The 12,602-nt window shown below is 43.3% G+C and overlaps 1 protein-coding gene across 2 annotated transcripts in view; it reads left to right on the top strand.

The window, feature by feature from the left end:
- The first annotated feature begins 2,582 nt into the window (after positions 1-2,582).
- Positions 2,583-12,602, top strand: part of CAMK1G (calcium/calmodulin dependent protein kinase IG) — a 30,185-nt gene continuing 20,165 nt past the window's right edge. For both annotated transcript variants that reach the window (XM_032794142.2, XM_032794141.2), the window contains exons 1-2: positions 2,583-2,668; positions 10,535-10,652. In XM_032794142.2, coding sequence (XP_032650033.1) covers positions 10,561-10,652 — 92 coding nt within the window. In that variant the 5' untranslated portion in view covers positions 2,583-2,668; positions 10,535-10,560. The remainder of the gene's footprint in view (positions 2,669-10,534; positions 10,653-12,602) is intronic.

Below are 12,602 nucleotides of genomic sequence, written 5' to 3'. Positions count from 1 at the left end.
GACTATGCTCTTCTTTCGTGCAAATCTGATGTACACTGTAAGATTATTATTATTAATTGTTTATATGCTACTAGCTCTTTGAGGCCCTAGCCAAGACTGGTATCCCATAGTACAAAGCACTGTACATACACCTAGTAAGGGACAGTCCCTGCCTCAAAGAACTTGTGATCTAAACAAACAAGAAAAAGGAAGTATTTTACAGGTGGGAAACTGAGGCCCAGACATAAGTGTCTTGACCAAGGGCACAAAGGAAGTTGTAACAAAGATGGGAAATTAATCCACATTTCTTGAATCCCAATCCAGTGTCTTAACTAGAAAACTGTAATTCCTTTGTTGCTGTCAAAATTCCAGGTAAGCTCTGCTTTGTTATTTTTCTTTATGGAAATGAATTTTAAATGACTAAATGCATGAACATATTTATAATAAGACTAGAATGGGAACTATGGTGAGGAACTGAGCAGTGAACGCAACAGAGATAAACGACCATTAATAATGATGAAAAAATACAATTGATTTTTTTCCTTAAAACTAAGATGAAGGATAGAAACAGAATATGAAAATTGGCAGTTCTTTTATTTCAGCAGGAGTTTTGCATGAGCAAGGAGTGTACATTTGGGCCAGATGTTTGTGGAATAAATGAATCTAGGCCAATTTAAACCAACTGAGAGGTCTGGTGCTTGGTTGGCTTTTAACTGAGATGTATCTGATCGGACCATGGCCAATATCTGCCACTAGAGGGAAGCATATACTTACACATTTAGGGGGCTAATGTAAACTGCCTTTTTGTGCCCTGGCAGGCTGGAGATTTCTGTTATGAAATCCATCTTTCTTTATTATCACTGTGAGGCAAAGTTATAGACTGAAGTGCCATTTGTTTTAGAGTGGAATGCAAATTTCTGAGACAGAGTCCTGCCCAATGAGAATCCTCTGGCATTTATATAGTCCAGAGCTATGAGCTAGGAAGGACATTTTCTTATAAATACAGCATATTTTTTTAACATTAACATTTCTGCTGATGAAATATTTGCTCTGTAGTGTGGGGGGAAAAAAGTTGAAATGTGCTTCCAGAGGAATAGAATTCATGGTCTCATTGAAGAATTGGCGCTCAGTAGTCTGTGTATGACACAATGAATGGAACTGACCTCTTCTGACATGGGAAGAAGTGTGGGTTAGTCTTCGCGTGGATTGGGAATGGGAGCCAGGGGATGTCGCTTCTATTTCCATCTCTGTCCACTGACCTGCCACATCACCCTGGGCAAATCTGTCTGGGCCTCTGTTTCTCCTCCCAGACTGAGTGGCAGAGCAAATGGTGGTGTAAATGAAGGCAGGATAGTATAACTTACACACACTGAATGCTAGTGCATGTGTGTTTGCGCATGTGCAAAACAAGTGTGACCTCATTTGTGGGGGCAGGAAAAGCAACAGACAGGCGAGTGCATGATCAAATAAGGAGAAGATTGTTAAACTTTTTAGGGCAGGGTCTGTAACTTAATATGTGTTTGGGCAGCACCCAGCACAATGGAGCCTTGATTCTGTGTAGGGCATACAGATGCTACTGGAATACCAATAGTCATTGCAGGTGAAATTCAGAATACTAAACCGAGGTCTCCCTGTTCATCTTTGACCTAAACAATTAATAGTAAAGCAAGGGAAATAATGTGATTATCCTGTATTGACTAAGTGTTGCTTTATTCCTGATATCGCATCAAATTCTGCACTGATTCATACCCTGTTTGTTCCTGCAAGCCCATTATCTTATATGAGGGTATAACTCCACTGGCATTTCAGCCAATGCTACTTTTATAGCCATCCCAAAATATTCTAAACTATCTTAAAACACTCAAACAGCAGCTATTAATTCCTATTTTTTACTATATGGAAGGTAAACACACGGTACGGTTGAAAACTAGACAAAAAACATTGGCTGGTTTAAAGGAGCCCAGAGTCCCTGACAATAATAATACCTAGCTCCTCTGATAGCACTTACGGCCAGAGACCTCAGTGTACTATAAAGGAGGTAAGCATCACTATCCCAGCTTTACAGATGGGGAAACTGAAGAGCAGAGAGGCTTGTCCAAATTCACCCAGCAGATCAGTGGCAGAACCAGGAACAGAACAGAGGTCCCCTGAATCCCAGTGCAGTGCTCTGTCTACTAGGTCCCACTGCCTCTCTCTGAACAATTCCAATGTAATGCAAAAGAAAGTCTGGCAATTTTGTATACCGAGAAGTCGAGTATTTGAGAAAATCAAATTACTTTGCATTTGATGCAAAAATGTTTTGATATGAAGTGCTTTCCTTGAGAAAGGGCATTGTTGCTGTTATCAAACCAATCCCAAGCTCACAAGTGGGGATGAAACTTGGTAAAGCCTTGTCTGTAAAGTGCTTTGGGATCCTCAGATGAAAGGTGCCAGATATTACTGTTATTGCCAGAGGCGGAGGGGGTGGGGGGAGAGAGAGAGAGGTGCACACCCACAGACAAGCATATCCCGATAGTCAATTTACTCCCCTTTAAGTGCTGCCTGGTTACCATCTCAGGAAAGAAATCGCCTGCATTCCTCCCCTTTAATCTGAGTTCATTGCTAGCACCAGACCAGTCTCTAATCCCCACAGACCTGTAGGAGTGGAACAGGAGTCAGAACAGGAGCTGCTTCATCTGTGATCATTTGGGTAAGCAAAACATATTTTCTTAATAACCATTTGCCTCCCTTGCCTGTTCTGTGCATAAGATTTTAGGTTCTGTACAGTATTTTCTGTTTTAAGATCACTTTTATTATGTTATACCAAAGGAGTGGAGTACAGTTTTTCAGAGGTGGTTAATATTTCTCAGCTTTCATGTGTTACACATGTGATTTCATATAATATGGGTGGTACAGTTTTACTTTTAAACTGTTTAAACTAACCTAATATGTTTACCTGGAAAATGTGATTCAGCAGAAGTTCATCCCTGACTCCAAATTCATCCACTGCTTTTGTATCAGTAGCGTAGTTGGATGAATATAAGACATTTAATGTAGGTTTGGTTTTAATCCATAACAGCTGGGTCTCTCTGCTGTTCACTTCCTCATTATGCTGTCCCCTAAACATGTCTAACATTGTCTGTGTCTGTTCATTCATTTACATGCAGAACACTTATTTTGTTGCATTTTACAAAGGAAATCCTTTTGACCCTGTATTCCCACCCTATCCCCTTTTGTATGTACTTCTTGTTCTAGAGATAAAACCACCTCTTCATTTTTCCCCTCTCATGCATTGTTGTCGCAAGATTATGAATCAAGTGTTACGGCACTTTTGCTAAGGAAATTCAGAAGAAGAATGTCTGCAGATGGATCTGCTGCTGTCTGATATGAAAGTGGAACCAATTTCTCAGGGAAATATTTAAGCAAGATCCTAACACCACATTAAATTTTAAGCAGTGATGTGTCATTCCCTGGATCAGACTGAACAAAGCAGCAGTCCCATTTATTGCTCTAGTCTCTGAAAGAGCAAAAAGGTTAGACGTGACAATTGAAATTACTTGTCATTTACAACACAGACACTTGTCAGTCTGGAGTAGCAGAAGGGATCGATATTATAGAGTCCTGCATGGTTAATTAATTCATTGTTGTGTAGTGGCTAAATACATTAAAATAATACTTAGCACTTCAAAAGGCTTTACAGGCAGTAACTACTTAATGAGTATTTCCATTTTATTATGCAAACTCAATATACTGAAAATGAAAAGAAAGCCTATTGTTCTTGCATTGCCAAGGGGGTATGGAAAAGATGAACAGAGAAGCCTTTTCTCACTCTGACATCTAGGATTCTATAAGAATGTATTTTCCAAGCACATATTGAGTCTATTTTCTCCTGTTCAATCTTTTCCTGTGTGTTTTCCATCGATGCAAACAGAAGATACACAAGAAACAAAAGGATAACACACATACCAATAGAGTGTCAGGAAGAGATTGGCAGAAGGAAAAGAAGTGTATGTTAAGTATATAGATATAACACACATATGCAAAATTGTTAGAAAAATACACCAGGCCAAGCACAAAATGTGCTTGCCCAACTTTTACCATGATATTTTACTTCTCCATGGAAAAATAAAACTAACACAAACAAGTGAGTAGAATTAGTAAGTATTTATTTGTATTGTGGTAGTGGTCTCAGGAAAGGTCAGGGTTTGCGCTAAGCACTGAATGAACTAAGTAAAACAAAGACAGTCTCTGTCCCACACCACACCACTTTCTAGGATTAGGGCAAATTGCAAGAGGTGCATAAACAGACCAGTGAGGGAAGAGTGGAGGACAAGGTAGAAGTAAAGATGGGTGAATTGCATAAATCGCCAGCCGCAGGTCAGAGCAGTCCAGGGATTTTTGCAAGGCTTCTGTGTTGTGTGACTAGTTCTTTAGTAAATGTCTGGTGGAGGGAGGAAGGATTTTGAAAGTCTCTATGTTCTGCCATGAGATGAGGCAGATAGCCACTTTGTCAAGTACTTACACAGCCCCCATATCTTGGCACCTCATAAACATTCAGTGTATTTACCTCACAATAACGCCTCCTATGTCACTGCTCTGCCCCTCTGGGACAGGTAGGAGACCTGGAATGGGAAGTGACTTGCTCAGTCACACAAGGTGGCCTGTGGCAAAGCATGAAATGGAACTCAGATCTCCTGAGTCCCTGTCCCAACCCATCCCTAAAGCACAAGATCATCCTTCCTTTCCACAGGCACAGACAGGCAAAAAGTAACTGCCCCCATAAAACAGAGGGGGTGGAAGGGGAAGCTAATCATATGATCAGATGAATGATAAAGGAATATTCAAACACATGAATCCTTATTTAAAAGCAGTATCTGTTAAAAAAACCTGTTGCAAATAGAATTAAGTATACCCCTCTTCCCCCACCCCGGCCAGAGATCTAGTCTGAATGAGCAAACATCAGGCAACACAAAACTAGTATTCTAATGAGTATAAGCAATAGAGAGAGTACATTGTGCACACTGATATTGACTTGCTCTGTTAGCAGGGAGACTAGGTAATGCTGGAGAGGGGCAGGGTATGAGTTCAGAGGTGGTTTCACGTGTCATAATTCTGCAATTGCCTGGTAGGTTTCAAATGAGTACTCACCTGGTGGGGGATCACACTGAGCCCAAGTGCTCTTTTGAATGTCACATGTTCGATCTCCTTTGTTTCTGGCCTGGGGACTGTCTCATTTGTTCTTCAGTGTTGCACACAGCTGGGTCCCAAACGTCTCAGGGAAGGGGTTCCCTTTCTGTTTCACAGCTCACTGCCTCAGTCACATTCGGACGCTGTCTCCCACTTTTTTCACAAGCTGAATATAAGCAAGTTGAATATAAGCAAGCCAGTGGTTTCCTTGCTGCTTCTCAGATGTTCCGTTTCATGGCCTAGTCCAACCATCTCTCAGGAGCTTAGCTTCCTACTGGGGCCCATGTGAGTTGGCTGGTTGCTCCATGTCATGGGAATGCTTGGCTGGGCGCTTTCCACACACTGGCTGGTCAGTATGTCATTCCTCACATGTAATGGGGCATGCGTAGTTCTGTTCCAGTGGTACCTACAACTCCTTTGCTGCTCTGATGACAGCTGTGCAGTGGCTTGTGGGAAAAGGAATTAATGGCTGTTAGTCCATTTCCTCCTGGACAGGTGACACCATCACATAAATCACCATTATAGCTGGAACCAGATGGCACCTGTGCAGCACGATTGGATGGGATTGGGATGTATGCCTTTGGGGAAGACAGGGCCGGCTCCAGGTATGAGCTGAGCAAGCTCATGCTTGGGGCGGCAGATTCTAGGGGGCAGCATTCAGCTCAAACCTAGGGCTACGCAGCCACTTTTTTTTTTGTTCGCTGCTCCGGCCACCCTGTAGGGGGCGGCGATGCGGAGGAGGGGAGCACCCTGCAGCAAACTTGGCAGGGCAGCCTGCGTCCTTCCCTGCCCGCCGACCGGAGCGGTGCGGATCCCTCCTGGCAGGCAGTGCGGCGGTCAGGGCCGCATGGTGAGTGCCCCACTGAAGCTCTGGCCGCCCCGCTTCTGTCTCTCCCCCTGCTCCCTCTCCTTCCCCACCATTGACCGGGCACGCAGTCTGCAGCACAGGGAGTCCCCTGGCTCCGGCTGCCCTGTAGGGTTTTTTGTTTTGTTTTTCCCCTGCTTTGCCGGCCATGCCATTGTTTCTCCCCTCGCCCCCCTGCTTTCCTGCTCTAACCGCACCGTTTTTGTGTTGTTCCCCCTCCACTTTGCCGCTCCAGCCGCCATGTTCCTCCCCGCTCCGCTTTGCCGCTCCAGCCGTGCCCTGTTCCCCCCCTCCACTTTGCCGCTCCAGCCTTGCCCTGTTCCCCCTCTGCGCTTTGCCGCTCCAGCCGTGCCATGTCCGCCCCCCCCGCTTTGCCGCTCCAGCTGTTCCATGTTCCCCCCGCTGTTTTGCCGCTCAGCCGCTCACTGTTGTTGTTCCCCCCCCCCGCTTTGCTGCTCCAGTGGCCCTGCTCCTTTTTTTTTTCTTTCTTTTTCTTGGGGCACCAAAAAAGCCAGAGCCGGCCCTGGGGGAAGAGAGGAGGCATATCGGGAGGGTAAGGTCTCAAGGAAGCCTATGCTGCTGGTGGCTAATCTAAGTGCTAGAACTGGGCCAAAAATTCATAACCAATTGGTCATTATTTTGACCAATTTCCTCTCCCCCCCCATACAAAGCAATGATCTCCATTGTTCAGATTCATTCAAGCTTTTCAACTTTTACATTTGTATACATCATATGAAACTCACTTTCAGTCAATCCTTAAGCATTCATGCTTAAAATTCATTTCTGCCAGTGATTTTTCAGAGAGCAAAGGTGAAAATGTTGAAAGGATGATCTTGAATGAAAATCTGCTTACGAATTCAAACAAATGTATGCAGACAATGTTTTGCACTAATTGCTCCACGCTGCTAAGAACTCTTCATCAGCACTAATTAAATAAACAACAAAATAGGGCTGTTGTCCACTGAACTGGACGTCCATTGAATTGTCATGTGCACATCAGAATCTATAAAGTGGATAAAAACTAAGTCTGATTTGGCCTTTAAAGAGTTTATAGACTGAAGCTGTCATTCTCTTTCAACAAAGTTGAATTAACCTTTGAAATCTCATGTTAGGGATCTGAGAATCATTGTAGCTCTGTTTATTAAGGTAACAAAATCAGCTTGGCAGGAATCAAAAATCTAAACTAACAGTCATGAGACATTAGCTTCCAGCTTCTTTTTTTTGCTTTAGTGCTCTCTGTCTCTTCTGAAAACTTATTTTTTTCTTTAACAAAAGACTCCATTTTGTCTGCCAAAGATTCAGCCATGTCTTAAAGTCTTTTATGGAATGATGTGATTGATCATGAGTAGTGAGAAATGGAGTGTCTTAAAGGCAGTGCTTTCAGCGTGCAATCTGATTCTGCTAAACGGAGAATTTTTAATGCATTTCCTTAGCACACTTGACATGGGGGAGTCTCCTCCAGTATCCAAGGTCAATGTTGGTTCCAAAGATCTCTTCTCAGCTCAGCTGAGAGCCTCATTGATCATTTTCTAAATATTTCCCTCTCTGGACTGTTAGATTTGATCTTATTAAGAATACTCATAGAATCATAGACTATTAGGGTTGGAAGTGACCTCAGGAGGTCATCTAGTCCAATCTCCTGCTCAAACCAGGACCAACACCAACTAAATCATCTCATCCAGGGCTTTGTCAAGCCAGGCCTCAAAAACCTCTGAGGATGGAGATTCCACCACCTACCTAGGGAACCCATTCTAGTGCTTCACCGCCCTCCCAGTGAAATAGTGTTTCCTAATATCCAGCCTAGACCTCCCCCACTGCAATTTGAGACCATTGCTTCTTGTTATGTCATCTGCCACCACCGAGAACAGCCAAGCTCCATCCTCTTTGGAGCCCCCACCCTTGAGGTAGCTGAAGACTGCTATCAAATCCCCCCTCACTCTTCTCTTCTGCAGACTAAATAACCCCCGTTTCCTCAGCCTCTCTTTGTAAGTCATGGGCTCCAGCCCCCTAATAATTTTTGTTGCCCTCTGCTGGACTTTCTCCAATTTGTCCACATCCCTTCTGTAGCGGGGGGACCAAAACTGGATGCAATACTCCAGGTATGGTCTTACTGGTGCCGAACAGAGGGAAATAATCACTTCCTTTGATCTGCTGGCAATGTTCCTACTAATACAGCCCAATATGCCATTGGCCTTCTTGGCAACAAGGGCACACTGACTCATATCCAGCTTCTTGTCCACTGTAATCCCCAGGTCCTTTTCTGCAAACTCTACTTATGGTAGAGTTTATACTGCACTTTACACCTTCCAGACCTTTCACAAACATTAATTCTCAAAGCATGTCAATAAGTTCCAATAAGTAGTGATATTATTTATTTGTATTATGGCAGTGCTAATCAAAGTCTCTGCCCTGAAGATCTTACTGTCTAAATAGAGAAGGGCAGATAAAGGGTGGGAGGCAAAACAGAGGCACAGGGAGAAGTGACTTGCCCAGCAAGTGGCTGATAAGAACTAGATTTCCTGAGTCCCAGTCCTGTGAGCTGGGGAAATCAAGACAGAGAAGAGTGGGATGGGCTCAGGCCAAATTTTCCGGGTGCCACCTAAATAAGTGGCCTGATTTTCTGAGTGCCCACACCTCCCACTGAAGTCTTTGCTAACTAATCTAAATCTAGGTACCTAAGTGATGGTACAAGTGACTGCTTGACAGCCATCCTGCAAGTCGGTAGAACTGGGATTAGAACCTAAGAGCTGCTGACTCCTAAGTCTGTGTTCTGACTATTAGAGAATGCTGCCTTCCTGATACACTGCACAGTAACAACAGAAGAGAAGAGGGTAGAGACCCTACCCGTCATAGAGACCTAAGTAACTTTCCCTGTAACGAGTTGGATCCCTTTTGCTGCTCATTAAATAAGATGAGTAGAAACAAGATAAGGTGCTGCAGCTCTGTCGTCCCTCTAAACCTGTGGTTCTCAACTCGCGGCCCATGGGCTGCTTGTGGCCCAATCAGCACACAGCTGCGGTCCATGTGACATCCTCAGGGCCATACAGGTAGTATACATATTCTGTGGATGCAGCCCACATAATACAGACAGCTGCATAAGCAGCCCACAATGGTAAATAGGTTGAGAATCACTGCTCTAAATTTACAGTAATTGTCCTCTAAACTCATGTGCTCACATTCCCAGGCCTTGCACTTTGCATGCAAATATGCAGGCAGCCACCATAATGAAGAGGTCCCATGTGACTGTTGTCATGAGTTGAGATGGAGTTGTAAACAATGGAATGGAAGTCCTTTGTGTGGTGAGTCCTAAGACAGCTGCTGATTCACCAAGGAGCATGGAAAGAAAACAAAGGGAGCCAGCGAGGGGTCGATGTTACATTTAAGGAGAGCTTGTTTGCTGTGCTGGTTGCCTGGAATGGGAATAGACTGAGCTCTATGACAGCTGCTGTCCATGCTGTGCCTGGTTGTGGGTAAGTACCAGGCTACCAGCCCACTGCACTGTCAACCTGACATCTTCCATCAGAAGCAAAATTAAGACCAAAACCAAAAGCCCACCTCTGTTTGTGACATCACAATTCTCTCTACAGCCACCATTGTGATGTCACAAGCTTGTGACTTCTCATAAGGAATAATCAGTAAGGAAAGGTGGAGATTCCTAAGTAACAATCCAGTTTCCAGGCAAATATCCCTAGTAATAAAAAAACAAAACAAAACAAAAGAGATACAGTGCATACTAGCTAGATCAGCAAATCTTTAGTAAATTTCCTTTGAGTCAACACCAGCTCTTTAATCTATTTTAACATTCAAGCAATTAAGCAGCTCTAGTATAACTTGCCTGCATCTTCAGTTGCATCTAACTTTAATCTATTATATCAAGGGTGATTTAATAGGTTAGCATTAGCAGCCACTCAGCAGCATAATCACAGCTTTAGCCATTATATGTTCAGCAAAATATAAACATTTGTAATTCCCAGTCTCTCACATTTGTCATTAAATGACTATCCCCAAATAACAAGTCCCAACATATGAGCGCTAGATTCTTAGCCAAGATGTATAATATTAGTTGTAATGCACATTTGGAATCTGATGCAATTTAATATGTAAGATCCAATAGAATTTAAAGTCTCATCTTGTTAGTGGCTGAGGTCAGTGTACTGGTAATTTTCAAGGAGAGTGATTATTTTGTGTCAAATTCTCAGAAAAACAATATTCCTTTTAAAGAGGTACAATTTGTACTTGCATTTTTGTACTGGCAATTGTGGGTAAAATTATTTCATCATTCTACCTGGTAGTCACATGATTTGCACCAACAGTTTATTTTGTGGATGCAAAATTGACGTCCTTGCATCTTGGCTTTGACAGAACCAAAATGAAATGTTCAAAAACCTCCAAAGGAGAATCCAAGCAAATGGGTATGTTGCAGGATGCTGTGCAGAGGTTTAAGTTTTACACACCACTAGCTCCTGCTATTGATACTGTGAACACCTGACCACTCAACCAGTGCTCTTCCCCTCTTTCTGACAGAATTCCCCGCTTCAGCTCTGGAGAAAATGGGCCGCAAGGAAGTGGATGACACCCGTTCCTGGAAGAAACCGACCAACAACATCCGAAAAACATTTATCTTCATGGAGGCACTGGGATCGTGAGTACCTGAGTATCATGGCTAATCTCTGGCCTCCCCCAAATTGGAAGCAAGGCTTTTACTAGCTAGAACTTGTGGTAGAAGGAGTAATGCACATGTTACTTAAGCAAGAAAGAGATGCATTTTAAATAAAGTGAAGAATAAAACTGTTTATTTAGCAATGGAAGGTTCGGACAATCTTTGGGAAATAACATCTTTACATGACACTAGGATGGGTGTGGCAATTTCCTCCAAACATTTGAAATTTATTTACGCCTTTCCTATCCCTGCCTCTCAGCTCCATCTCAAAGAGATTCCTTTTCCCTTTCCAAGGCTTCACTGTCACTCCATCTCCCATTAATTTCTATATCTGCCAGCTATAGTCTTATGACCACAATGTAGTCATAGGACCACATGAAAGAGACATCAAAAGCTGAAGACTGGTCTCAGAGTCAGGAACTCCTGAATTTTAATCCAAGCCTTGACAGGAATGACCTCTCTGGTGTAGAATGAGTCCCTTAATCTCTCTGCCTGTTTTCCTGGGAGATGAAGGGAGGTTGTGCCTTCTTGATCCTGGGTGAGAATATTTGGTAATAGGGCAAATAATCACTGACAGTTGTACAAGCCCAAAGCGTTTCATGCTATTTTCATTCATTTATGTTTGTAAAATGCTTGAACTACTTTGATGAAAGGTGCTGGAGATGTGCAAGAATCTTTATTTGTAGTTATTTGATTATATTGCTAGGGGACTATTGTCACTGTTATGTGTGAGACCTCCTGCCTCCATACCTCCTCACACACACAGCTCTCTTGCTGCCAGCACCTTCTTGCCCATAAGGATCAAATTCTGAAAGGCAGCCTTTACATTTGCAAGTTCCCCCACATTTACACATGCAAAACAGAAGAGTAAGATGTCAGTCCAGTTTGCTCGTGCAAACATGAAGCCTTGCTTAAAACCATGTTGAAACCTTGGTCCTAATCTGCCGTAAAAAAACAGATATCTTTCTTAGCTAAACATACTCAGATCTGCTGTGCTTCTGCATGGCACATGGATTTCAGTGCAAACTGTACTTGTCATGCACAGATTAGAGTACTTAAAGTTCAGTATATCTTCAGTCAATGCTTTGCTTGCATTGCAAAGAGCAATCCCATTTCCAACTGCATGTAATAAAAAAAGCAGGTGCCCAAGCCAGTTACTGAATGGCTGTATCAGCACGAAGCTTTCCTCTGAAAACAATCCCCACTAGCACTGGTGCAAACCCTGTGTATACAAGACTCCTGGGTTTAGGCAATGTGTGGTCTATATCTCCTTGGAGCAGGCTTGCTCAGGAATGTGCCTCCAAAGATGCCTCAAATGCACAAGTGTCACTTCCAAGCTCTCTGCTCCATTTGAATGAAAGGCAATATGGAAGCTGCCTGGAGGCATGGCAACTCAGCCTCAGCTGGGGTGACCAGATGTCCCAAATTTATAGGGACAGTCCCAATTTTTAGGTCTTTTTCTTATATAGGCTCCTATTACCCCTCCTCCCTGTCCTGATTTTTCACACTTGCTGTCTGGTCATCCTATCCTCAGCTAGCGCTAGGAAATTATCTGTACAAAATCCTGCCTGTGCATTCCTATGTGGTGCTGGGTGACATCATCTTTCTGCACACTTCTGTATTGTATGCCTGTGCCCGTTTAAGGCCAACATGCTATAATAATCTGTGAACTGCAGCATCTTGGCATCATATTAGACATTGAAGGATTTGAAGCCTGTGATTGCTGTGTTGTTCGTTTTGGACCTTTCCTCTAGATTCACACAAGAGTACCCGCTTCATTCACAACTCTCAGTCTTCTAGAGAGAGGTAGTGTTTTCTAATGCTTAAAACAGGAGGCTGGGAGTCAGGACACTTGGTTCTGTTCCTGGCCTTGAGAAGGGATTGTTATCCAATAGTTAGAGCAAGGGAATGGGAGACAAGACTTCTGGGGCC

The sequence above is a fragment of the Chelonoidis abingdonii genome, chromosome 4, assembly GCF_003597395.2.
Source record: "Chelonoidis abingdonii isolate Lonesome George chromosome 4, CheloAbing_2.0, whole genome shotgun sequence".
NCBI lineage: Eukaryota > Metazoa > Chordata > Testudines > Testudinidae > Chelonoidis > Chelonoidis abingdonii.
The sequence above is the reverse complement of the archived record's forward strand: the minus strand, read 5'-3'. Positions and strand labels throughout refer to the sequence as shown.